Source organism: Aspergillus foveolatus (genome assembly GCF_047715535.1).
Source record: "Aspergillus foveolatus strain CBS 279.81 unplaced genomic scaffold BDW70scaffold_18, whole genome shotgun sequence".
Classification (NCBI taxonomy): Eukaryota; Fungi; Ascomycota; class Eurotiomycetes; order Eurotiales; family Aspergillaceae; genus Aspergillus; species Aspergillus foveolatus.
The window spans coordinates 102499-125930 of record NW_027396082.1 but is presented as its reverse complement, the minus strand read 5'-3'; the positions used below and the strand labels follow the sequence as shown (position 1 = coordinate 125930).

Genomic DNA, 23432 nt, shown 5'->3' with positions numbered 1-23432 from the left:
CTATATCGACGCGCTGCTGTTGGAGGCGATGCTACGGTATACCGGGGTCGTCGCCAATGTACGACCAGGGCTCACGGCGCATGCCATCCGCGGTCTCAACGCTCACGTCAGCCGAACTGAAGCCGCAGAGCCATGGCGAAGAGTTGGCAGGCCCGACCGATGAAAGAGCCTCAAGACCAGCTCTTGACACCTAGACCGTCGGTCATGACGTCGCAGACAGCTCCAGCGTCGAGCGCGGGGTATAAGATGGCAGCGGAAACGGGAGCCTGCCTCGTTGGACCGTCGCAACGATAGACGGCCTCCAGTGATTCTTAGATGACTATCCATTGAATCTGAGCTCTACAATTGGCCTCTACATTGAACTATACATTGAACTATACATTGAATCTACATTGAACTCTACATTGAATCTACATTGGACTCTACATTGGACTCTGCATTGGACTCTACATTGAACTCTACATTGAACTCTACAATTGAGCTCTACATCTGAACTCAACAATGCGCGCCCGTATCCCAAGCATCTTCAAGCCCTGGGGAAGGCAGGAGACCCAGGGCGATACGCCCGTCGTGCGGCGCAACCGAAACCAGCTGCCGATGCTGCATCTCGCCGACACGACGCGCAACAATTTTATCGCCACGACTGGCGAGTTCGTCGGCACGTTTTTGTTCCTGTTCTTCTCCTTTGCTGGCACCCAGGTCGCCAATACGCCGAAACCGGTCGAAGGGGCGCCGCCGAATACCGATGCGCTGCTGTACTCAGCGCTGGCGTTTGGGTTCTCGCTCATGGTGAACATCTGGGCGTTTTACCGGGTGACGGGCGGGCTGTTCAATCCTGCTGTACGCTTGCCGTCTGCTACCGGGTGAACGGGCCGCCGGTGCTAACGTTCGATCGCGTCCAGGTAACCCTAGCCCTCTGTCTCGTCGGCGGGATGCCTGCCTACCGCGGGCTGTTCGTCTTCGCCGCGCAGATCGTCGCGGGCATCGCGGCGGCCGGCGTAGTCAGCGCCTTATTCCCAGGGGATCTCAATGTCTCGACGAGACTTGGAGGAGGCGCATCCATATCGCAGGGTTTGTTTATCGAAATGTTCCTGACCGCGCAGCTCGTCTTTGTCATCATCATGCTGGCGGTCGTCAAGCACAAAGGGACGTTTCTTGCACCGGTGGCGATCGGAATCGCTTTCTTCGTGACCGAGATGATTGGTACGCTTCCCCCTGATACCGTTCCCAGCGCATTTCGGCTAATGCATTCGGCAGGCGACTACTACACCGGGGGCTCCCTGAACCCGGCGCGGTCTCTCGGACCGGACGTGATCAACCGCAGCTTCCCGGGATATCATTGGATCTACTGGGTCGGCCCGCTGCTCGGATCGCTGCTGGCCTGTGGTTTTTATTACTTCCTCACCTTCTTCTCGTATGAGAGCGTCAACCCGGGCCAGGACTTCAACGAGTGGGAGGCGAAATGGGGTCCGGGACCGACCTCATGGAATTCGTCCATGCGCCAGCCTTCGTACTCGGACACGGCCACGCTGAATCGCGGGATGTCGCCACGAGACGGTCGGGCTGCTAGAAACGGGAATGGGAATTGGAACAATGCCCATGGTGCGCACGTTCCTCCGCCGCCGCCAGGAGAAGAGCAGGTGTAGCAGGTGTAGCTGCTGTATGGTCGTGACTTTTGGCTAGGAATCTGGCTGGGTCGGGAATATTGCTTTCTATGGTGCGCTTGCTTCTGTGAATGCTTGCTGTGGTAATGCTGCTTGATATGGTTCTGGTGATAATGCATGTAATCCCTGACATGTTGATCCTGCCCATATTCGTGATACTCCGTAGACGCTCCGACTCGCTCCTGAAGGCATTCCCGCCCCATCCCCCACTCCCCGGCGCCCAATAATGAGGCCTCGCCGTCACTTAGTCTCACAGCCCTACCAATCTCCTTCGCCCATGAGACACCAGGTTACAAACCGTGGCTCGATCAGCGCCGATCCCTGGAGCTCCTGGCTTGGCATCTCCTTAATCGTGGAGTTGGAGTTCCGACCCATCGCGAGACCCGTCGCGCCTCCTTGACTCCTTCCCTCCTCTCCTCCCCTTCGCCATCTTCATCTCCGTTCACGCTGCTCATTTGAGCATCGTATCGACAATGGGCAAGCAAACAGACGTTCGCCCGCCCTCGCCGGGCTTGGGCGACACCTACGACCAGCAACTCCTCGCCAAATTGGGGTACAAGCAGGAACTGCGCCGGTCGTACTCGACGCTGCAGATCTTCGCCATCGCATTCAGCATCATGGGCCTGGTGCCATCAATTGCGTCCACGATCCCGTTTTCGTTGCCTGCCGGGCCGGCGGGCATGGTTTGGGTACGCCCTCGACCTGTCTATCTCTATTGCTGCACTATTCGCTGTCTGTCCTTGCGCAATATGCTAAGTCTCTGTTTTTTATAGGGCTGGCTCACTGCCAGCATCCTCATCTTCACCGTCGGGCTGGCCATGTCGGATATGGCGTCATCTATGCCGACGGCCGGCGGGTTTTACTGGTGGACGCACTACTTTGCAGGCAAGAAATTCAAGCGACCGCTGAGCTTTCTGGTGGGATATAGCAATACGCTCGGATTGATTGGGGGCATTTGCTCGGTTGATTGTATTCCTTCCCCGTCCGAATTCTCGTTTCCCTGCCATTTTGGGGCTCGGAGGGTCATGTACAGGTGCTGACAAGTGACTGACGAATAGACACGCTCTCGCTGCTTATTCTCGCCTGCATCTCGATCGCGCGCGACGGCTCCTGGTCTGCCAGCAACGGGACAATCTACGGCCTTTACGCCGGCCTGATCCTCGTCCACTCCGTCGCCACGATCGTCACGAGCAACATCATGCCGCGCATCCAGACCGCCTGCATCTTCATCAACGTTGCCCTCATCATCGCGACCGTGGTCGCATTGCCCGTCGGCAAGGTCACTCGCGGCGGGACTCTTAACTCCGGCTCTTTCGTCTTTGGTCACGTCGACAACCTCTCCAACTGGCCGACAGGCTGGAACTTCGTGCTGGCATTCATGTCCCCCATCTGGGCGATTGGCTTCTTCGATTCCTGCGTGCATATGAGCGAAGAGGCGAGGGATGCGCCCAAGGCCGTGCCCCGCGGGATCCTGTTCAGCGCGGGGAGTGCGTGCTTGTTGGGCTTTCTGGTACTGAGCGTCCTGGCCGCGGTCATGGATCCGAATGTCGCCAATACGGCGGGGACTGTCTTTGGGCAGCCGATGGCTCAGGTACACTTCCTTTTCAGTGATGGTTTGGATGTGACAAGTGTGCTGATGATGGGCAGATCTACTATGATTCTCTCGGCAAACGTGGCGCGCTAGGCTTCATGGCCGTGCTGATCCTTATCCAGTTCCTGATCGGGCTGAGCTTGGTACGTCGCGTGCGCTGCTGCTTTTCCAAGCTCCATATACCCGTTTATCTTGCCTAACAAGTCGAATACAGATCGTAGCAGCCTCCCGCCAAGTCTTCGCCTTCAGCCGCGACTACGCGCTCCCCTTCTCCCCCATTCTACGCAAAATCACCTCGCTGAACGGGCAACCCCAACCGATCAATGCGATCGTCTTTCTAGGCGGGATCTGCGTGATATTCGGCCTGCTGGCGCTGATCAACAGCGTCGCAGCGAACGCGCTGTTCTCGCTCTTTGTCGCCTCAAACTACGTGGCTTGGGGCACGCCGATTCTGTGCCGGCTCGTCTGGAGTAAGAGGTTTATCCCGGGGGCGTTCTATACTGGCCCGAAAATCAGTGGCATTATTGCCGGTATCGCGGTGGCATGGCTGAGCTTTGGCTTGTTGTTGAGCATGTTTCCAACGGTCAAGAATCCTGGACGTAAGTGCCGATCCATTTCATTTCTCTCTTTTCAGCGACTGGGCTGCGGGCTATGATGCTAATGGATCTTGGGCTGGATACAGCCGCAGAAATGAATTACACCATTGTGATTAATGGGTTCGTCTGGATTGCTAGCATGCTGTATTATGCGGTTTACGCCCGCAAGGTCTTTACTGGGCCGAGGGTAACCCTTGCCGAAGGAGAGGGTGTCTCTTCGTCATTTATTGGCACGCAGGCGGAGGCAGAAAGGGAGGTGAACAACGAGAAAGAGGTCGGTACAGATACATCCCCGGCTGGAGGATGGGATACAGCGCAGCAACAGACCGTGCAGACAGAAACGGAGGCTGTCTAATGACCGAAAACCGAGACTGTACATCTGATAGAGTGAAGATAGTTAAACCGACCCTGTGATAACGCACTGGAATGGAATAGAGATACTCTCACGCGAGGCGGCTCTAGAAGTAGCAAGCCATCTCGAACTCATCAACATCATTGCCCATCGTCCAGGGAGGAAGGTCCTGCAGTATAGGTTCAGGTGGGAGGAGCTGCGAGGGTAGGACTGTGTCTATGTTGTGACATTATTGACCGGCAGTGGCTGGTCTTCATGTACGCTTAAAGCAATGAGTACGCACACCGGTCAACATGGCAAGCATACTCTGCCCGGTTGGAACGTCCATGCCACGCAGGCCATCGACAGCCGGTCCGCAGTAGACTCATTTGCCCGGCCAACATACGAGGCGCTCTTTACTGGCGCTCCATTCGTCTTGATATATTTCCATGGCGCCACCGAAACAGGTAACGGTAACCCTCCAACACATGCCTCCCTCCTTATGGTCTCTCCCCAGCATCCAGATTGGAAATCTCTTGAGGATACGTAGATTATCCGGTGTATACTGCTTCCTCTTTAAAGTCAATCTACTTTGACATCCTTATCTCGAGAAACCGCCGCAGCACGAGCCTTATGGCCATTGGAGGTTCGAGGAGTAATCGCAAATAAGGCTCTCGATCACGTTTCTCTCATTGACTGGGCTTGACCAGAGTAAATCAGCCCCAACAGAATGAACGGAGTAGGTATCAAGACCCTTATGCCATACTGGACGTTCGTACGCCAATCAAGCCAGGCACTACACATAATTGCTGGGTGCGGTATCTGAGAATCCCATCCATCATGCCCGTCGACTTTACTAGCAATCAATCCATAGACGTCTTCATGAACCCTTATGGGCTAGTCTACCAGCTTTGCATCTAATCTCGGCGGCTGCAAGTCTTGATCAAGTTGATGTTTTAGGTGACTTGTGATTGATATGTATTCGTGAGACATTAGACATGGAGATATGCATTTATTCTATTACAGCGGAGTACCTGACTCCTAAATGCCTCCAATACACAGACTAGATATCTTCCTTCTCACTCGTTCGCATCGCCTTTCTCAACCTCCATCTTGGTCCGCGTACATACACAAGACCAACCAACGGCATAACGACGGCCATGTTCAACCCAAGAAGCGTAAAGGACCATCCCCAGCCCATGCTCTCCAGCATGGAGTCAATAACCGCCGCAAAGAGCGCCCCCAGCCAACATCTCACTAGATCAGCCGCTCCCTGTGTTGCCACAGCCTGAGTCGGATAGAGATCAATGAGGAGCGTGTATATGATTCCCAACAGCGGAGTTCCGCTCAAACCGATGAGCGCTTGCAGTGCCAATGCGGCCGCAAGGGACTGGCGGGTTTGGACGATCCAACCGTACGTGATTAGCGACAAGGAAGCCAAGAGCGCAAACGGCGCTGCGACTTGGAGCCTGGCGACTTCGTACGGAAATTCCGCGTCTGCCGCTTTATGTAGATCGGCGTCTTTTAGTGCCTGGGCCTGATGTCTCTGGATCCTGCGGTAGTTGATATCGAGCAGCCTTCCGCCAATTATTGACCCAATGCAACCGGCAATCCCGTAAGGGCTATGGAAGAGCGATGCCGTCAGCAATCTTCCATGAATATTTTCTCAGAAGATAGAAACGAGGGGTTGCTTACAGGAATGAGAACCCGACCGATAGCGTATCAAGGCCGTACAGACTGCTATAATAACTCCCGGTGGTTGCCCACATGGCTGTGACGCCCGAGTAGAACAGACTGGTGAATACGACGAGGATCAGGGCGTCCTTTTCAGCGAGGATGGTAAATGCCCTTAGTACCTCCGCAGCACCAATGCGTCTCTGCGGCGAGGCCGCTGAGCGGCCTTGCTGTGTGCGTGAGCGCTTGTAATCAGAAACGTGTTGCAAAGATCGCTGGATGTTCTGCACCACAGTCCGCCTCCACCAGCCTGCTGGCTCAATAGAACCATTTCCAACGATACTGCGAGCAGTCTCAGGGATAATAAAAATGTACGCAAGCAAAGCCGCACCGCTGCCGATGGCCAGGAACCAAAAGATGCTCCTCCACCCAAAACTCGGCTCCAAGAGGCCCCCGATCACCGGGCCGAATGCAAACGCGCCCATCACACTTCCCTGCAACGGACCGATATATCGGCCTCTTTCCGCGGGCGATGAGATATCCGCTGCGACAGCGAATCCGAATGGAATTGCGCAGCTGCTGCCCAGACTCTGTAAGCATCGGAGGACGATGAGGGCGATGTAGCTGTCCTGGGCCGCGAGCCCGATATTGGCCACCGTATAGAGCGCGAGGGTGAACATCCACGCTATGCGGCGTCCTTGGAGATCAGAAAGCGAGGACATCAGCGCTGGCGTGATACCCTGGACGAGCGAGAAGACGGTGACGAGCAGGTTCATCTGCGTCGTGGTCACGCCGTACTCGGCCTGCAGGATGGGCAGGACGGGGAGCACGATGTTCGTTGCAATCATGGTAATGACCATGGCGATGCTTGTCAGACTGATGATGAAGATTTTCCCATGGGTGCTTGTAACGCAGTAAGGCTCAGACACCGCAGTCACAGTGGCTGACGCTGCAGCCTTGGTGCTGGATTGGTGGCCATGAACAGCCGGCTGGCTGGACAGGTTGTCATGATCGAGCACATGCATATTGATGTGGATATTGGTGTTTATAGATGGTTCCTGGCGTCCCGCTGGGGAGCTGGGTTTCCTGCATTTCTTTCAAATGCATAAGGGGCCAGGCTGCTTGCTGATATAAGTACTTGAAAGCATTTTTTGCTGACGATCCATGCCCCTGGGAATTGGGCGCGAAAAAAAAAAATATAAAAAATTTTTTTTTCATTCCTATAACTTAGCCATTGGATAGACGTTCCATGGATGCGATCGGATTAGTCTCGGGGTACCTGATATTGCCGTTTCCGGTTGGAAGATATACGGTTCCAAAGCATATTGCTTGGATCTGTCGCATGGTCGCCACTCATTAAGCTCAAACTTGTGGACACAATCGGGATGTGCGAGCTTTTCCCGCGCAGGCCAACGGACCCTTGGGAGACTCCCGTCCAGAAATGAAGCCATCCATGGGTAGCGATACCTTGTGGTGTCTAGGTATACGACAGTGCGTCCTGAATGTCGGCCTGACGCGAGATAGCTTGCTGATAGAGCATTAGACCATTTGAGTTTCTTAAAAATTCTCACCATACGCCCACTTTAACAATATTGGACAGCTACAGAAGCCTGCCATCAAGGAACCTCAGGGCAGATAGTAAACTGCCATCAGCATTTAGGGTTAGCGCCATACAGCGTAAGAATTAGCACTCATTGGGCTGTCTCTGACCTACTTTCAGCGTGCACTGTTCTTAGTATAATCTTTCTCAGGTCTCCTAATATCCATAATATATGCTATGACTGTCTTCTTAATGCCCCTTGAAGCTCGGTAACAATATAGTATCAAAGCAGGTTTACCTAACTATATCGGTATTGGGGTACGGGAGCTACCTTGTTTGTACCGAGCTTATACCGACGGCTAGGATATATAAGAGTCTGGGAGCGGTACCACGAGATCAACCACCAGGAATCCTGAAGAATAAAGTCTGATACTGATAATCTTGGTAAAATTGGTATATGTTTAGAGAATAAGAGCAACTAGCCGAAGGCAACTCAGTGAGACAACTATATCGGCGGAACATTGAAGTCTCTCATAACCTAGGCAATCGTAACCGGTAACTGTAAAGCAGGAACTTGGATAGGAAAGCGTTATATGACTCTGAAAATAACGACAATACGACCCATCATGATGCAAAAATATGCAGAAATACCAATTGAGTCATGTAGAGTTGACGGCAGGACAGGCGCAAGTATTGCGCTTTGCGCAATGTTTGAGTGGTTCAAAGATGGAAAAGTATAAGGGAAAGAAGAGTATATCCTGGCATGATACTAGCTTAGATATCAAGCTAGGCCTGTTATTATATTAATTATAGTATTATTCTCTCTCAGGCGGTTGAATGAATGGTGTTGGTACGAAAGGGGTATTGTGGTTATAGTTACCTATCTGGGTGAGGCTCAGGTTCATAATGCCTCTTCGTTAGCATAGCCAATCCTTGGGATTTCGTAGGCTTTCGAGCATTCAGACTTCCATTATCTTTGCCGAATGGCCGTCAAGCCAGAGATCCTGGAGCTATCCATAGAGATTGTATTATAATGCATAGCCGCGACGCGGCATCAAGGCAGCCCTGAGTAGGGTAATTATATATAGTCAAGCAAAAGCTGCAAGACTTGCGACTACGTCATCTATAGTGTGGGATTGACCGAACCAGTATCTCAAGCAATGTGCCTACCTAACACTGCCTCGTTGCAGTATGACAGCAGACGAGGTCGGGGCAATGACATCGACGAGCATCGATCACTACAAATATAATTACGAATCAGAAAGACCGAATTGAGGTAAGGATCGTTAATTCATACTCGTGCCCAACCGGACTGGAAAATAGATTGTATGTATACATCGCACGAACGGGGTTGTGTAGTATGCAATTTACATCAAAGATAGGCGACATCAATCATTATGTACCAGTGTACCCGTATCAATGCTCACTCATGATCTCCGTCCTCCAGACATTAGATTCATCTTTTATCGCGGTATGTGCTAGAAATAACATGCTGTGGCTGTCGTGCACTCAGACTCGCTTTACAGGGCAGCAACAACGCCCATGACGCCCATGATCCCGGCAACACCCATGAACGGGGTCGCGTAGGCGGCGACATCGTCGGAATCGGTCGGCTCAGAGTCATCGCCGCTCTGCGTGGCGCTCGCATCGTCCGTCGCAGAGGTGGTGACTTCCGTGGTGGTCGTGGTGGCCGAGCCATCGCTGCCGGTAGTGGTTGTCTCAACAGTGGTCGTCACGCTGTCAGTGGCCGAAGTGAGCGCATCGCTGACAGACGACGAGATACTGTCGAGAGCCGACGAGACGTCCGAAGTCGCCGTGGAGAAGAGACTCTCACCGACGGAGGTGGCAGAGCTCCAGGCAGACTCAGCGTCCGTCGAGGCCCCGGTCGCCCACGAGGAGGCGTCGGAGGCGACCGACTCAGCCCACGAAGAGACGTCAGTCGGAAGGTCGGTGAGGGAGTCGGTGGCGGACGCAAGGTCGGTCGAGATGGCGGTGCCGATATCCTCGGCGCCCGAGGTGATGTTGTCAACAATGTCGCCGACGTTGTCACCGATCGAGTTGTCGTCGTTGTTGTTGTTGTCCTGGGCGCGTGCCAGCGCGGCCAGGAGAAGGGTGGAGAGGAGGAGCTTCATTTTGTATGTGATGTGTTGTTGTAGTGGGTGTTTTGGTTATAAACGGGTGATGTGAATTCGATATATGAATTCGATCTTGGACTTTTGACTTAGATATGCGATTGGTAAAGAGATAACGATATGATACAGGCGAAGAGAGAAGGGGACCGGCTTATAAAGAGAAGGAAACACTGCGCCACTGCCCTGCCTGCCCTGGCCGGGGGCCCTGACCCAGTGCTGCCATCCTGAACAGCCCCAGTGGACCCTGGCAACGTCAGCCCAGCCGAATCTCAGTCGATCGGCAGGACTAATTTTAGTGTCGAATTTGCTGGAATCGCGCATTCTGACATTAAATGACGTGGTGCTCGCAAGCGACAGGGCTGGCCGAGCTCGCGATGGCGTCTATCCCTCCTTTTCCTCGCCATCTTCCTGCCAAATGAATGGTATACCGGTGAGTTTCGTAATAATACCGCGGTATTTTTAGACGGTCGCCTGCCAAGCGTAGGCGTTGGGGCACCCTGCGTGAACCATGGGACGTTGTGTAATGCACGTTTGCCATCTGTTGGTTGGGCCAGGAAGAGCCAGGAATCTGGCTGCCTAGTTATGCTGTGGTGCACTGCTGCGCTATGCAGCGCTGTGCAGTGCATGTGTTTGTGCGCCAAAGGCGGTCGGGTGCATCCGCCACAAACACTGCTCTTAATCCACACCCAAGCCACGATGACCCTTCATTTACACAAGCCAAGCCTGGCAGGCTACCAGTTTTCCAGGCCAGCCGAGCTGCCGAGATCGGGAATCCTGCCGCGAGATCATCTGAATCCTTTGTCAGATGCTGATGCTGATACATGGTTATGACGCGTCCTTGCTCGGCAGCCCTACGCCCAGACTAGTACTTTGCAACGAAAAAAAAGTAAGAGAAATAAAGGAAATAAGAAAAGACGAGAAAAGAAAAAAGATAAAATAAAAAAATAAAGTAAAGAAAAATAAAGGAAAAAGGAAAAAAAAAAAGAAAAAATAAAGAAAAAATAAAAAAAAAAAAAGAGTACCAACTCAATACTCGCTGCGCCTTTGTATAGATTTATTTGAGTATCATAGCGATAGTTACATCTCCTTCTCCCCCTTCCGTCTGGCCAGCGCCTTGATGATGCGCACCCCGTCCTCCACGGCCGTCCCAGCCCAAAACCTCCTTTCTGAATCCATCGTCGCCTCATGCAGCACATCGTCCGACTGTGGAGACGGCGGGTCGGTCGCACTAGTGTACACGCTGACTCGGTCGCGGAAGCGCACCCGGTGCTTCCCCCGCGGCGGGCTGCCGCCAGTGGACGCCTGGAGGTAGCCCTTGCGCATCGCATACCGCTTGGCTGACTCGCGCCGCAGCGTCGTGCTGAGGATCGTGCGCAGCCCGGTGCGTACCGCAAACCGCAGGCCCAGATACGCCCATTCGGCTACCAGGACGGTCAGCAGCAGCGACGAGACACGGACCTCGGCCATGTCGCCGCGGTACAGGTAGACGATGGCCGCTGTCGACAGCGTGCCCAGCCAGCTGAGCACCTCGAGGCCCTGCAGCGACGGGCCGATTGAGTCGGCGCGGATGGGCGGCGGCCGCTGGCACTCGAGGCTGAGCTTGAAGAAGTCTCCTCGCAGCTCCAGCCAGTTGTTCAGCAGGAAGCCCAATGCCACCAGCGGCCACGACGCTCCAAAGAGCGTGAGGTAGCCGAACTGCACGCACATCTCCAGGGTGTCCTCGTGCACGTTGTACTCGTCCGCATCAGCCTCGTTGCGGACCCGCGACAGGAACTCTCTTTCCTCGGGACTGTCAAGCAGCACCTGGTTCGTCGCCGACGAGACGCGCCGACGGCCCTGGACTGCCTCTTTTCTGCTCTGGTAGTCGCGCCATTTCTGCCAGACGACGCGCTGGACGTACGGGAGCACCACCTCCGTGCCGAAATCCACCACCTGGCCGGTCATGGACAGGTAGATCACTTCCTGCTGCAGCCGCGCAGCATCGACGTGGAAGTCCTGCTTCTCTGTACGGCGGGTGAAGTCCAGATAGGGCACGATGGTTGCGCCAAAGGGGACGTACACGAACGCCGTCAGGATCGTCGGCAGGAATGCGGTGATGAAGTGCATCACAAACTGCTTCGCCGTCTGCGCGAGGTCGTACTGATCTTGCGTCCGGTAATTCTCATACTTGGTCAGTCTCGTCGCGATCGAGGTCAGCAGCCCCGTGATGGAGGGCAGGCACAGCGAAAACACGATCGTAGGAAGGAACTCAAGGTACCCCTTCAGGGAGCCGGTATAGACCTCTGAAATGAATACTTCCATCGCAAAGGTGACGACGATCAGCCCTCCCAGCGCCAGACTGGCAACCGACGCGAACGGGATCAGCAGCAGCTGCCGCAGAAACTGCTTATACGGCGAGAACATCTGCACCATCTCGCCCGTGATCGGGTCTCGCACCTCCTTGTCCCACACATACTTGTTCCTCGTCACCTTCAGCACGCCAACCCCCTTGACCTGCCACCGCAGACTCAGATCCGTCTCGCGGATCTTCCAGTACTCTACAAACACCATCGCCCAAAGGCAGTTCCCAACGGCGAACGTGATCGAGTATGGTCCCATATACCACCACGTGACGGCGCCCCAGATGGCCGGGAACACGAGGAAGGACGAATACGACTGGATAAACGCAAAGTAAAAGGCCACCTTCTCCCCGAACAGCGACCGGATCGCATCCAGATCCTCCGCCGTCAAGAGCACCGTCCGGCTCCATTTGCGCAGTAACTCGGCATTCGCCGCCTGGTCGTGCAGCGGGAACGCCGAGGCGACGTGCTTCCATTTCCCGTGCTTCGGCGTGATATGGGCCCCGCCCAGTGTCTTCTTCCAGGTGACGGCGTGGTAGACCGATCGGAGGGCTTCGGCGGGCGTTTCGGCGTCGGCGATCGTCTCGTCGTCGCCGGCAGGGAGCTCGTGGATGATCCCGTATAGCCAGTCTTTGACTCGAGACTGATGCACCATTCGGCCCAGGTGCATCCGGGGAACACGGATGAAGACCAGGAGCGAGGCACCGTGGCCAGGACGGACCTGGGTTTCGAGATGGGCTCCTTCGAGGTCGCGGATGAGCGCTTCGAATTCTGCGAGTGCAGTGGACGTATCTTGTCCTGTTAGCGGCCATATCTTGGAGGGGATCGATCCGGAGACGTGTAGCTACCGAGATCCTCGAACTGGTAATGAACGACCCAGTCGACGCCGAAATTGTCCAGTTGGGCCTGCTCGGGCGGCCGGTAGTTCGGTGTGAGACTCATTGCATGGATGAACACTGATAAGACTGAACAACGGAAACAAAATAAATCATCAGCCTTTAATAGACGGTAAATGAGCGACTAATTCATCCAGGCACCCGTCAGTTTCATTAACCGCCGGATTTTGTTCCAGGCGCGCGGGCGTGTTGGAGAGAGTAGAGACGACAGACGACGGGGAAGGAGCGGCTGCGAGCAGGTTGGAGACAAGTGGGGTGTAGTCCTATTAATGCCCTTTCGGATTCAATAGTAGTCGGGAGAGGTGATTGTCGTTGGTTTATTCTTGGAAACCTGACATGGTGATTGCCCTGAATAGTCGTGCTACTCTGGCCAAACATCCCAATCCCCATCCACTCCATCCTGCTCGCTCTGCAGCCGGGAACCGGGGGCCAAGCTTGTCAGCCCTACAGGGCTCAGCCAATGCGAGCGAGCTGTCATGCGGTAGGTGGGTTCTCGGTTGTACGAGAGAGTACGGAGTAGAAGGACTGGCGCGAGGAATGTGGACTGCAGCTGATTTATTTTGTTGCCTGCGGAGCTATCGGATGCTCTGCTCAATAGTCAAGACAGATGGAGTACTGCCTGGGTTATGACTATATTGGCAGGTAACAGCTGGTCTTCTGCTCTTAGCCCTAAAAATTGTCCCATACCGTTGAAATCATTGCCCTCTGGATGAGAAACTTTGGGTCAGCTATGACTGCTCTATATGGAATGGTATCCCTCACAGACAATAGTTGCTTCCATTCAACCATTTTGAGAATCCTGCTGCCTACGCCTTGCATTTGGAGCTATACAAGGCTGTTCGCCGCATCTAGGTGGACCCTGGCTGTGGAGATGGGCATTTTTCCATCCAGTCAGAGGCCATATTGTCAATCAAGAATGGGGATCCTCACAGGCATCCATTTTGATACCCTCGATTGGCCCAGATTCAAAGCCTGGGATGAATTTAAGCATTCATGCGTTCCTGCAAAGAATATCACAATCAGGGTCCTTGATCCAGGCGGCTATAGGAGTAGGTCGGTTGCTGGTCTGCTTGAATAGCGCTCACTCAGCACCTACAAACCAAGCTTGTCCCGTCATACTACTCCAAAACCCTAATCCACACTCACTCTGTTTGACCTAACGCCAATGCCCTTGCTCACCACTCTCGCCGAACATATGGTCCGCCGGCTCTTTCCCGGCCAGAGCCTCGCCTTTGGGCTGAGTCTGTTCCTGTTCACATTCATGTTCATTCCGACGCTGGTTGTCCTCCTTGCTGTCGTCGTGTTCTTCCTCTTCTACTATCCACAACTGCGAAAGGGGTTATGACACTATTGACTGTAGGTCTATCTCGCTTCACCGTTTGCAAGGAGCCACTGACTCTGGTAGACTCTGAGCGTCGAAACGAGGACGTAAAAAGCGTGACGGTTACGACATTGCCTTGATTTGATCCGTCGACGTTAACGTCGAGCGACTGTATTATATTCCGCCTACCTGCACTCGTTACTTTCCTATGTCTATCATCTATTTATTTCCTATATTTATGAGCACTGCCGAAGTGTTCCAGGTTGGTTTGAGTCTTGTAATGATGACAAGAAAGGACGATGTATTATAGCACGATATTCGCCTCGTGAATAGCTAGGGGTTGGACTCATAGTAGAGCGAGTCACTGCGACATACAACAGCGAAGGCCATGGTAGTTAAGTTTTTGGTAGTTAAAAGTTTCACATGTACTACCACATCTATCCATCAAACTTATCTATAGTACATGTAAATAGGACAACGCTATGAATGAGCAGAGAGCAAATATTCTACACAAAGAGAGCCACCGTCTATCCTTTAGCCAATCTCGATACCGGTACTTCTCTATCCAACCGCCGTCCAACCGCCGTGCGCAAGTGCGAGACCTACTCTAACCTCCCAAACCCCAGTCTCTCCCACTTCCCCAGCACCTTCGACTTCACGTCCTCCGGATACGATTCGTTGAAATCTGCAGCCTCCCAATTTCTCCGTCCGTGGGTGTATTCGATGTCCATCAGCGCATCCGACACAACCTTGCCCCCGCGAACAGCCGACCTCTCTTCGCTTTTCTTTCCCCCGTGCCCATTGTATGGGATAAGCGGGAACGCACGCACGTCGTCATAGAACACTTCATCCACACCAGGCTTGCACCTCGTGCTGAACGCCCACATTACAGCCCAGTCGTCGTAGACGTCAATGTCCTCGCCCACAAGCACGAGCCGGTGGATTGTGTACCCCGCTTTATGATTGAAGATGAGGTCGCCGATTTTCCGGCAGAGCTCGCGGGACGTTGTCTGCATCGACGGGAGTTTTGAGGTGTCGATTCGCAGCGCCACCCAGGTCACCTGGGAGATGAAGGGGGCGAACGCATCCAGGACGGGCAGGTTGGCTTTCTGACAGATCTTGCGGATCTCAGCAGCGGCAAGGGAGCCGATCATTGTATGCTGGCCAAGTGTTAGTACAGATAAAGAGTCTGAGGAGGGGGAGAGGGTCGTTAGGCCATACCGTTTCATCGGTGAGTTTGCCGCACGAGCTCATTGGAAGGATGGCATTATTGCGGTAGGTGATCTTGTTGACTTTGTACTTAGGACAGATGTGCACGTCACCAGGGAAGATGTACCTGTTTCGATTAGTATGAATGACGCTCTACCTACCGGCTGCGATCAAGGAGGGTCTGACTCACCCATGCATCTCCCCAAACGGTCCCTCCGGTCCGGTCTCCATGATGGATAGAGTTCCCTCGAGAACGATCTCCGAGTTCGTGGGAACGTAAAGATCATTCGTGTCGCACTTCGTCAGCTCAATCGGCTGGCCGACCATGGCGCCTACATACTCGGCCTCCGTGACCCCGTCGGGAATCGGCATGCTGGACGCCATGATAGCCGCTGGGGGAACGCCGAACGCTAGAGCCCAGGGGACATCGCGATTTTCCTTCTTCCACATCTGGTGGATCTGCCAGATGTGCTGAGGCTCGATAACCAGGCCGGTTAAGTGATTCTCATCGTGCACCATGGCACGCGCAATGGACCAGTTTGTCCACTTGCCGTCGGGGGACTGGACGATGTGCATGCCTTTGCGTGTCAGCAGGGGACAACCTTGCACCAGCCCGAGTGCAGGACTGGGAATGGGAAGATCTTACCAAACGTCTGGATGTAAGCCCCGCCATCAGACTTGTGGATCATGGGCACAGGAAGCTTCGTGAGGTCGATCTGGTCTCCTTCAAGGACATTCTCCTTGCACGGCCCAGTCGGGACAATCTTAGGCGGGATCGGAGGCAACTTATCAGCCTCAAGCATCTTGTCTAGGATCTCCCTCATACTAGCCGTTGGAGGCAGAGCCAGATGACGCGCCAGACGGCCATATCGTTCTGACTGAGACTTTCTGAGTGAGGCCGGCGCACCGAGGATGCGAAAGAAGCCGTCCTTGGCGCCGATGAGGTTGTTGAACAGCGGCGCTTTTTCGTCGTTCTCGCAGACCAGACGAGTGATGGCGGCGGCTTCCAGATTCGGGTCAATGGGGTCGTTTATCTCGACGAGGTCGTTGTCCGCCTTGAGGGCTTCGACGAAGGAGCGGAAGCAGAGATGGGGTTCGTTGGAGGACATCTTGTTTTGTTGATTCGGTTGACTTTGGATTTGACTCTGTCTTCTTGAGGAAACGGATTTCAAGTAGTTTTATATACAGCAACTCGGCAAATCGGTTCTGGTTATGGCCAGTCTTCCGGGTGAGGCCATCCATGCTCTTCACTCGGATCTCGGGGGCTCGGGGATATCACGGCGAGGGGTCATATCATCATTGGATCCACTGCGGGATTCTGAAAAGCTTCGCAAAAGACTCAATGGTTCGGAACCGACGCTAGACTAGTCTTGAAACAAGATTTTGTCCTGTGGATCTGGTAAGAACGAATGTTCCGAAAATGTAGACAGTACGTAGGTGACTGGAGCAGCTATCGCGCCACGTGACCCTGGCCCATATTCCGAATCGGGATCGCAACGTCGCCTTCAGACTGCATCCACGTCACTCAAAGACGCCGTGTACTCCGAACAGTGAACATTGACCCCTGGTCAGCCATCTGGATTGTGCTCTGGCCCTAATTGGATCTACGACTGCGGTGACCATGAACTGGTAAATGGACTAGAGATGGACCGGTCTCCTAGTACGGTGGAACGCCACGAGATTGACCAGGTACTTCGCCTGAAGCGCAAGCAGCGCGAGTCAAAAGCATGCTATCCATGTCGTCAGCGAAAGGTCAAGTGTGATGGGAGCCGTCCCTGCCGAACCTGTGTCAAGCGAGATCATCCCGAGATCTGTGCCTACAATGTTGAGAAAGACACGCCCCGGAGAAGGACGCAATCCCGACAGGCCGAACAGAGGGCGAAGTCTCGGAATGAGGATGCAAGGCCTCGCTCACCAGCCAGCGCTGATGCCGACTTCCAGGTGCTATCCACTTCCCCACTGAGCAGCCCTCGGAGCTCGGCGCAGGCGAACGAGGCTTCATCGTATGTCTTCTCTGGAGACAACTCGCTTGTTTCTATGCTCCGCCAGCATGACCCTGACGGGGCTATGGCCCGCGAGGCAACCTCCGTCCTTGGACTGCATAACACGTATCTGAGCTATCCGTTCATCGAGTCGAAGACTCCGCAGGATCGATGGGTGGCTCTTGTAGACATCCTTCCTCACCGGGATGAGGTTCTAAAGTAATGCCGTCTCTCTAGAGCGACAGCCTTGGCTAACTAGACAGGTTCTTCCATTTCTACCGTATCTGCGCTTATCCCTTCAACCCCGTTCTCGTCGACGTAGACAAGTTCGAGTCGGACATATGCATTTACCTCGGTGCGTATGCGTCGGGTGACTTGAGCGACCGGAACAAGATATCTGAGCAGTGGTCATCAGGAAAGGCTCTCGGCCATATCAGCCTTCTTCTAGCGACACTGGCTGCTGGCGCTCACTTTTCTGACCTGGAGAATCCGCAGCGCTCAGAGCTCTGCCAGGACTTCGGTGAGTCTAGGCCATACTCTACCACTAGCGCGAGATACTGACTCCGGAAGCCCGCCGCTCTTTTCAAGCCCTCCGTCTGGCTAATTTTCTCTTTCGCCCGTCGCTTGATATAGTCCAGTCTCTCCTCATCCTCGGCAACACGCTCCAGAATAACGGCCAATCTGACGCTGCCTGGGCTTTGTTAGGAACGACGGTCAGATTGGCTCAAACCTTGGGTCTACATACAGAAAGGGGCATTTCGCATTGGCCTGAGCACGCAAAGCAAAAGGCCAAATCATTATGGTATTTTTTTACTTATTCATTTTTTTCTACGTCTAACATGCCCAGGTCAATGACGGTGTGGCAGGATAGCCTGCTAAGCCTTTGCTACGACCGCCCGCCCATTGCTTCGACGAGAGGCTGGACGCCGGACTCCCATTCATTGTCTGAACTGTCATACACCAACTTAATGCACTACCTTTGCTGGACAGCACTAGGAATCATCGGAATGCAAGAAACCGCGGCAGCTGAACCAAACCACAACCTCACCTTACTAGCCGAGCTAGATACCACATATGCTCGAGCACAGCCGCATCTCCTGCGACGAGAAAATTGCCGTAATCTGCAGCAACACCTCGAGCACCTTGCCTTGCGCATGCACGTCTCGTTCTGCGTTTCCGCGCTCTGCCGACCGGCCATCAAGACTTCTCCGCAGTTCAGTGAAGACTCTCGCTACGCAACACTCAGAACTCGCGCTAGAGAAAGCCTTATCATTGCATCAAAAGCCTTTCTCGACTTTCAGGCTCTCAGCATAGTTCCATTACGCACCTGGTCAATGGTGCATACAGTCCTCAGCTCCACCTTGCTCCTTTGCACATGGCAGGAAACGAGAGACGATCCTGAATGTAGGGACCTGCAGCGACGAGTCATTGGCGTTTTCTCTGGCGCCAACGGACGAGATACTGGGACCTCGGAATATAGTCAATGGTTATCAGCGCGACACATCCGGGCGCTGATCACGTTGCAACAGACTCTGAAGCAACGCAGCTCAGTAGGGGGCCTGAATCAAGGCCATGGCCAGAGACCTGCAGGCGAGTTAAATGGCCCTTCAGCTACTGGCATACCTCCGGAGATGATGCTTGGTGATATCTCATCATATAATGATATGTATCCCGGACTAGGATACGGGTGAGTCTTGCCTTAGAGTCCACGTAGATATGACCAAGCACTGACCTTCACAGCTTTCCCAGCGAAATGGATTTCTCGCCCGTAACTTACCTCGATTCCATCATGAATGGTAGGCAATCAAGGCCGTACATGCGAGTTCCGCTAACAGTAGCAGTTCCACTGTTCAATTATCCCGAAGCTTGACTCCATTCAACTATCGACAATACGATTTGGCTTTACTCACTTTAGCGGTGAGTTTGACCGTCGTCTCCGAGCTATCCGAGCGTCCCAGTAATCGTGACGAGGATGGCCCACCTCGGGCCTCGGGGATACTTCGGTTCTCGCCCTACAGTGTATGGTCTCGGGACTCGGACGCTCGCACTAGACGTTAAACCAAGCTTTGCCAAACGCCTCTTACAAAGTAAAATCCGTAAGCTTGGCTCGTCTCATGGCCCATAGACAGACAGGCTATTTATTGAGGATCCTCCACCAATCCATACTACCAACATGTCAAGCAAACGAGATATCCCTATCCATCATCGACTGTCAAGTCACATTGGATTTCCAAGATACAGGTCAGAATGCTATCTAATTTCCTCCACGGCAACGGCAACGTCACACCACACTCAATGCAGCAGTCTCCCGAGGCCTCAGATTCCGAGCCGAGCAACCACAACACAACAACCCGCACAACCACCAAACCGTGGGGCCGGCGCAAGAGAATCGTAATCGGTATGACCGGTGCAACGGGCGCCCTGATGGGCATAAAGCTCCTCATCGCGCTTCGCCGCCTCAACATCGAAACCCACTTGATCATCAGCAAATGGGCCGAAGCAACAATAAAGTACGAAACAGACTACCATCCGTCTAATGTCAAGGCTCTCGCCGACTACACCTATAACATCAACGACATGGCGGCGCCGGTGTCAAGCGGGTCCTTTAAGACAGACGGGATGATCATCGTCCCGTGTAGCATGAAGACCTTGGCAGCTATCCATTCTGGCTTCTGCGACGACCTCATCTCGCGGACGGCAGACGTTATGCTCAAGGAAAGACGGAAATTGGTCCTCGTGGCCCGAGAGACGCCGCTCAGCGAGATTCACTTGAGGAATATGCTGGAGGTGACGAGAGCGGGCGCGATTATCTTCCCACCCGTTCCGGCATATTATATACGGCCAAGTAGTGTTGAGGACTTGGTGGATCAGAGCGTGGGTAGGGTGTTGGATCTATTTGATCTTGATACGGGCGATTTCGAGCGGTGGCAGGGGTGGAAGAAGGAGTGACCTTGAGCCCTTGCTGTATATCCACTCATGCTTAATGAAAACCCACTATGCACTTCACCGCATTATGTCGAATGTCGGCTTCGGTCATACTTCGGAGGTGTGGAGTCCTCGGGGAGTTCGGCAGTGGGCTTGCCTGCGGTGGTCTTACCCCTCACTCATGACCCCTGCGGAATCTATTCCGGTGGGGTATATTAGCCTCATGCTCCTAGGAGACTCAATCTTGCAGTTTTATATTGAGACCCTCACCCACAGCCTCCATCAGCATGTTCTACAAACCCGGCGTCACCGACCATGGCCTCCCGCATGATCCATTCAAGGTAGCGCACCAATTCTGCTCAGAAACTACTTTACAGCCACCCACATCATCCCCTGCTCTCCGGCGGCAACCCCGCAAAATCCACCTCATATTATCATTAATCTGTCAATAGATCACGGTAGCACTAACTGCAATGGCCATTGCCTCCACATAACAGGCCTGCGTGATCCCCCGCCCAATCGGCTGGATAAGCACCAAATCACCCGGCCCCAGCGGGACCGCAAACCTGGCCCCCTACTCCCAGTTCAACAACCTTACTTTCGATCCGCCCTATGTAATGTTCAGCTCGAACCAGACCCCGTCAAATGAACGCAAAGACACGGCCCGCAACGTCGAATCCACGGGCCAGTTCGTCTGGAATCTTGCAACGTACCCGCTCCGTGAAGCGGTGAACATCACCGCTGAGCAGGTCCCGTATGGCATTGACGAGTTCGAGCGCGCAGGACTTAGCAAGGAAGATGCGAGTCTGGTTGACGTGCCCATGGTGAAGGAGTCGCCTGTGAAATTCGAGTGCGTGTATCATTCGACGATCCGCTTGCCGGGGAATCCGCCTATGGGGACGGTGGACATTATCATTGGACGGGTAGTGGGGGTGCATATTGCAGATGGAGTGATCAATGAGAAGGGGCTGTTGGATGTGAGCAGGACGCAGCCTATTGCGCGATGCGGGTATTATCAGTATGCGGTCATTCGGGAGACATTTGATATGGTGATTCCGGGCATGAGTGAGGATATCCTCAAGGGGCTCGAGGGGAGTGTGAAGGGGAATACGGAAATGGAATTGAGAGGAAGGCGTGGAGAGGGGGTACGGAACGAGAAAGAGAGATAAAACGAGATGGAGCTTAATGGTATTGGGGCAAAGGATGTTATGCATCGAGTAGAAACATTCGGCGAGCCTTGCATTAGAGGGATATGTAAATATAGAACTGCACATAAGGGCAACCGCTTATCATGACATTCATCAATGGCTAAGCTCATCTTCATATTCCACTCCACCTATGCATGATATATGGGCTTTGGTGCCTTTAGTAGCTAGCACGTGAGTATACATGAGCAAGGTGGACGTCCATTTTCAGAAGTAGTCACTAGACAATACAGATGTTCTATAGACTGCCTACAAAGGTCTACCAGACTCCCACTTCTGCAGCTCGACATCAAAATTGGCCTGCTTCGGATACCACGGTGTGTTAATACAACTATATATTTCAGGGACCTGCCATTCCTTGTGCGGAGAGTCAAACCCACCTTCGTTAATGCCGCACTCACCATTATTATAGTTGATTCACTACGGTTTACCGAGAGAATTTGGACATAAAGATTATGAATAAGTTTGACAGGAATGACAGAAATGGCAGAAATGAAGTCGGCAGCCCTGACTACCTTTTGTGGATGCAAATCTTTAGAGTCTTACTGAGCTAGCTACTCGTCTAAGGCCATGTTGGTGGCTTTCCCGGGAAGTACTGGATCACAAAGCTGTCACGATGGCTTCGTTGTTAGGTTCTTCTTGATGCGACCCTTGTTGCCCGTCAGTGTACTCTGATATACTCTTTACACGGTCTACAAATAGGAACATTAGGGCAGCTCGACTCATTCCAGACGTCTGCACCTTTGACGGAAGCACGTTGATGAGAGACTAAGACAATAATCCTTCTGTATGTAAGGTGGCCCTCGCTCTTCAGCCGGCCTACACCATTCAATGACTAGCTTGAAATAGTCACGGTCATTATTGTTGAGTTCATCGCTTCACCGATTCTGATGGCAATGTATGCGTGATCACGTCCACCGCTTAAGCTGCCCTTCAGCATTAGAGACGCAGTATTGAGTGTGGCAGCACCGAAAATGAATGAAGGCCTCCGGACTGTTTTAGAAGAGGAAATCCAACACGAGTGGCGCAGAAGCCGTCCAGCCACTATCCAGTCTTTTTAAAAGCGGAGGGACCGAGCCGGGGCCGGATCCTGCAGGAGCAGGCGACGCGTCCCCGGTGGAAGAGCCGGATCAGCACCATATCGTGGAGGAGACGACGGGGATGTTGCTCGAATTCCACTAGTCGCGTCTTCCCTTTATTATATTGTCAAGATATTTCCAGTACGGTACGGAGGCCGGACACGGAGCAGCCGGCACCTAGCCTACGGAAGGCGCACCAACGCGCGCCACAGCTTTTGTCCTCCCACAGGAGTCTCAAATAAAGCCCGGTGGAGGTGGGATAGGTCCCAGGATCCCCTGTCCAGTGAATTCTCTCTTGCCTGCGGTCATTGGTGGGAGCTGTCTAGCGTGACTCTAGGAGCCCCTGGAGACTCCATGCACTGAGTAAAGGGCTCAGCAGCCTTTTGTCATGGACTGCTTTAAGGGATACTGCTTAAGCGACGTCCATGCATTTAATCCAGGATTCGCTTAGAGATAGGGACCAATCTGTCTCCGGTTGTGTTTGCTCTCTGCTCTGGGTACTGTAGATTATCCTGACTCGCCGGCTTTATTTATGCCATTTCGAAGTTACGCTCACCGAAATTCATATAGCGGAACAAAATACGTAACTAGGTCCAAATCCTTTGCTCATTTGATCCCATATCCTTTGCCGCTCGCTGCAAATCCCCACCGGGCAAGATCCGAGCAAAGATGATATACATTATCCCTCATATACTTGGGCTGGGCTGAGACTACGGTTTCATTTCGTCCAGAGGAAAGTCCGTTTAAGCACTGTACGACAGACCTAACCCTGAAGGACCACGCATCGTATCCACAATTCTACCCGCAGCTCGCGTCTGGGACTATTCTGGGACTAGCAACTGCAGACCCACAATCCCAGCATTCGCAGATGAGTGCAGTAGGTGAGAACGTCTTCTACCTGAGTGGGCTGTCCTTGAGCTCGATGACTGCTCTCCCTCTAGTCAAGTA

The 23432-nt window shown here is 53.4% G+C and overlaps 9 protein-coding genes across 9 annotated transcripts; 5 read left to right on the top strand and 4 right to left on the bottom strand.

Annotated features, from left to right (window-relative positions):
- The first annotated feature begins 332 nt into the window (after positions 1-332).
- On the top strand, positions 333-1892 carry BDW70DRAFT_32515 (aquaporin). Its single transcript, XM_073743758.1, has 3 exons — positions 333-840; positions 903-1203; positions 1258-1892. Exons 1-3 carry the CDS (start codon positions 502-504, stop codon positions 1644-1646), a joined length of 1029 nt encoding a protein of 342 aa, XP_073596888.1. The 5' UTR covers positions 333-501; the 3' UTR covers positions 1647-1892.
- Positions 1893-4387, top strand: BDW70DRAFT_32516 (putative GABA permease (Uga4)). The gene is made up of 6 exons (XM_073743759.1): positions 1893-2353; positions 2438-2633; positions 2723-3255; positions 3312-3398; positions 3470-3854; positions 3938-4387. The coding sequence occupies exons 1-6, from the start codon at positions 2138-2140 to the stop codon at positions 4204-4206; spliced, it is 1686 nt and encodes a 561-aa protein (XP_073596887.1). The 5' UTR covers positions 1893-2137; the 3' UTR covers positions 4207-4387.
- An 858-nt stretch (positions 4388-5245) lies between these two features.
- On the bottom strand, positions 5246-6928 carry BDW70DRAFT_167253 (major facilitator superfamily domain-containing protein; the record flags this gene model as incomplete). The annotated part of the gene is made up of 2 exons (XM_073742181.1): positions 5878-6928; positions 5246-5804 (listed from the first exon to the last, which is right to left on the bottom strand). Exons 1-2 carry the CDS (start codon positions 6879-6881, stop codon positions 5246-5248), a joined length of 1563 nt encoding a protein of 520 aa, XP_073596886.1. The 5' UTR covers positions 6882-6928.
- A 1602-nt stretch (positions 6929-8530) lies between these two features.
- Positions 8531-9678, bottom strand: BDW70DRAFT_32438 (putative GPI anchored protein). The gene is made up of 2 exons (XM_073743755.1): positions 8694-9678; positions 8531-8634 (listed from the first exon to the last, which is right to left on the bottom strand). The coding sequence occupies exon 1, from the start codon at positions 9526-9528 to the stop codon at positions 8917-8919; it is 612 nt and encodes a 203-aa protein (XP_073596885.1). The 5' UTR covers positions 9529-9678; the 3' UTR covers positions 8531-8634; positions 8694-8916.
- Positions 9679-10555: 877 nt separating this feature from the next.
- BDW70DRAFT_32409 (anoctamin family protein) lies at positions 10556-13140 on the bottom strand. Its single transcript, XM_073743754.1, has 2 exons — positions 12716-13140; positions 10556-12659 (listed from the first exon to the last, which is right to left on the bottom strand). Exons 1-2 carry the CDS (start codon positions 12807-12809, stop codon positions 10606-10608), a joined length of 2148 nt encoding a protein of 715 aa, XP_073596884.1. The 5' UTR covers positions 12810-13140; the 3' UTR covers positions 10556-10605.
- A 1515-nt stretch (positions 13141-14655) lies between these two features.
- On the bottom strand, positions 14656-16491 carry BDW70DRAFT_134380 (UbiD family decarboxylase). The gene is made up of 4 exons (XM_073736497.1): positions 15940-16491; positions 15484-15871; positions 15306-15420; positions 14656-15244 (listed from the first exon to the last, which is right to left on the bottom strand). The coding sequence occupies exons 1-4, from the start codon at positions 16400-16402 to the stop codon at positions 14687-14689; spliced, it is 1524 nt and encodes a 507-aa protein (XP_073596883.1). The 5' UTR covers positions 16403-16491; the 3' UTR covers positions 14656-14686.
- A 42-nt stretch (positions 16492-16533) lies between these two features.
- BDW70DRAFT_159073 (Zn(II)2Cys6 transcription factor) lies at positions 16534-19145 on the top strand (the record flags this gene model as incomplete). The annotated part of the gene is made up of 7 exons (XM_073740635.1): positions 16534-16638; positions 16866-17494; positions 17539-17795; positions 17846-18077; positions 18123-18962; positions 19016-19071; positions 19117-19145. 7 exons carry the CDS (start codon positions 16534-16536, stop codon positions 19143-19145), a joined length of 2148 nt encoding a protein of 715 aa, XP_073596882.1.
- On the top strand, positions 18902-20312 carry BDW70DRAFT_32399 (UbiX family flavin prenyltransferase). The gene is made up of 3 exons (XM_073743753.1): positions 18902-18962; positions 19016-19071; positions 19117-20312. Exon 3 carries the CDS (start codon positions 19523-19525, stop codon positions 20222-20224), a length of 702 nt encoding a protein of 233 aa, XP_073596881.1. The 5' UTR covers positions 18902-18962; positions 19016-19071; positions 19117-19522; the 3' UTR covers positions 20225-20312.
- A 27-nt stretch (positions 20313-20339) lies between these two features.
- On the top strand, positions 20340-21441 carry BDW70DRAFT_134375 (flavin reductase family protein). The gene is made up of 2 exons (XM_073736496.1): positions 20340-20541; positions 20698-21441. The coding sequence occupies exons 1-2, from the start codon at positions 20488-20490 to the stop codon at positions 21367-21369; spliced, it is 726 nt and encodes a 241-aa protein (XP_073596880.1). The 5' UTR covers positions 20340-20487; the 3' UTR covers positions 21370-21441.
- The last annotated feature ends 1991 nt before the right edge of the window (positions 21442-23432 follow it).

Coding starts and splice junctions, on each gene's coding strand:
- BDW70DRAFT_32515 (XM_073743758.1), top strand. CDS start 502: ATGCGCGCCCGTATCCCAAGCATCTTCAAGCCCTGGGGAAGGCAGGAG. Junction 841..902: donor GCGGGCTGTTCAATCCTGCT/GTACGCTTGCCG, acceptor GATCGCGTCCAG/GTAACCCTAGCCCTCTGTCT. Junction 1,204..1,257: donor CTTCGTGACCGAGATGATTG/GTACGCTTCCCC, acceptor TGCATTCGGCAG/GCGACTACTACACCGGGGGC.
- BDW70DRAFT_32516 (XM_073743759.1), top strand. CDS start 2,138: ATGGGCAAGCAAACAGACGTTCGCCCGCCCTCGCCGGGCTTGGGCGAC. Junction 2,634..2,722: donor GGGCATTTGCTCGGTTGATT/GTATTCCTTCCC, acceptor ACTGACGAATAG/ACACGCTCTCGCTGCTTATT. Junction 3,256..3,311: donor TTGGGCAGCCGATGGCTCAG/GTACACTTCCTT, acceptor GATGATGGGCAG/ATCTACTATGATTCTCTCGG.
- BDW70DRAFT_32438 (XM_073743755.1), bottom strand. CDS start 9,528: ATGAAGCTCCTCCTCTCCACCCTTCTCCTGGCCGCGCTGGCACGCGCC.
- BDW70DRAFT_32409 (XM_073743754.1), bottom strand. CDS start 12,809: ATGAGTCTCACACCGAACTACCGGCCGCCCGAGCAGGCCCAACTGGAC. Junction 12,660..12,715: donor TTACCAGTTCGAGGATCTCG/GTAGCTACACGT, acceptor TAACAGGACAAG/ATACGTCCACTGCACTCGCA.
- BDW70DRAFT_134380 (XM_073736497.1), bottom strand. CDS start 16,402: ATGTCCTCCAACGAACCCCATCTCTGCTTCCGCTCCTTCGTCGAAGCC. Junction 15,872..15,939: donor GGCTTACATCCAGACGTTTG/GTAAGATCTTCC, acceptor TGACACGCAAAG/GCATGCACATCGTCCAGTCC. Junction 15,421..15,483: donor CCGTTTGGGGAGATGCATGG/GTGAGTCAGACC, acceptor TAATCGAAACAG/GTACATCTTCCCTGGTGACG.
- BDW70DRAFT_32399 (XM_073743753.1), top strand. CDS start 19,523: ATGCTATCTAATTTCCTCCACGGCAACGGCAACGTCACACCACACTCA.
- BDW70DRAFT_134375 (XM_073736496.1), top strand. CDS start 20,488: ATGTTCTACAAACCCGGCGTCACCGACCATGGCCTCCCGCATGATCCA. Junction 20,542..20,697: donor TCCCGCATGATCCATTCAAG/GTAGCGCACCAA, acceptor TCCACATAACAG/GCCTGCGTGATCCCCCGCCC.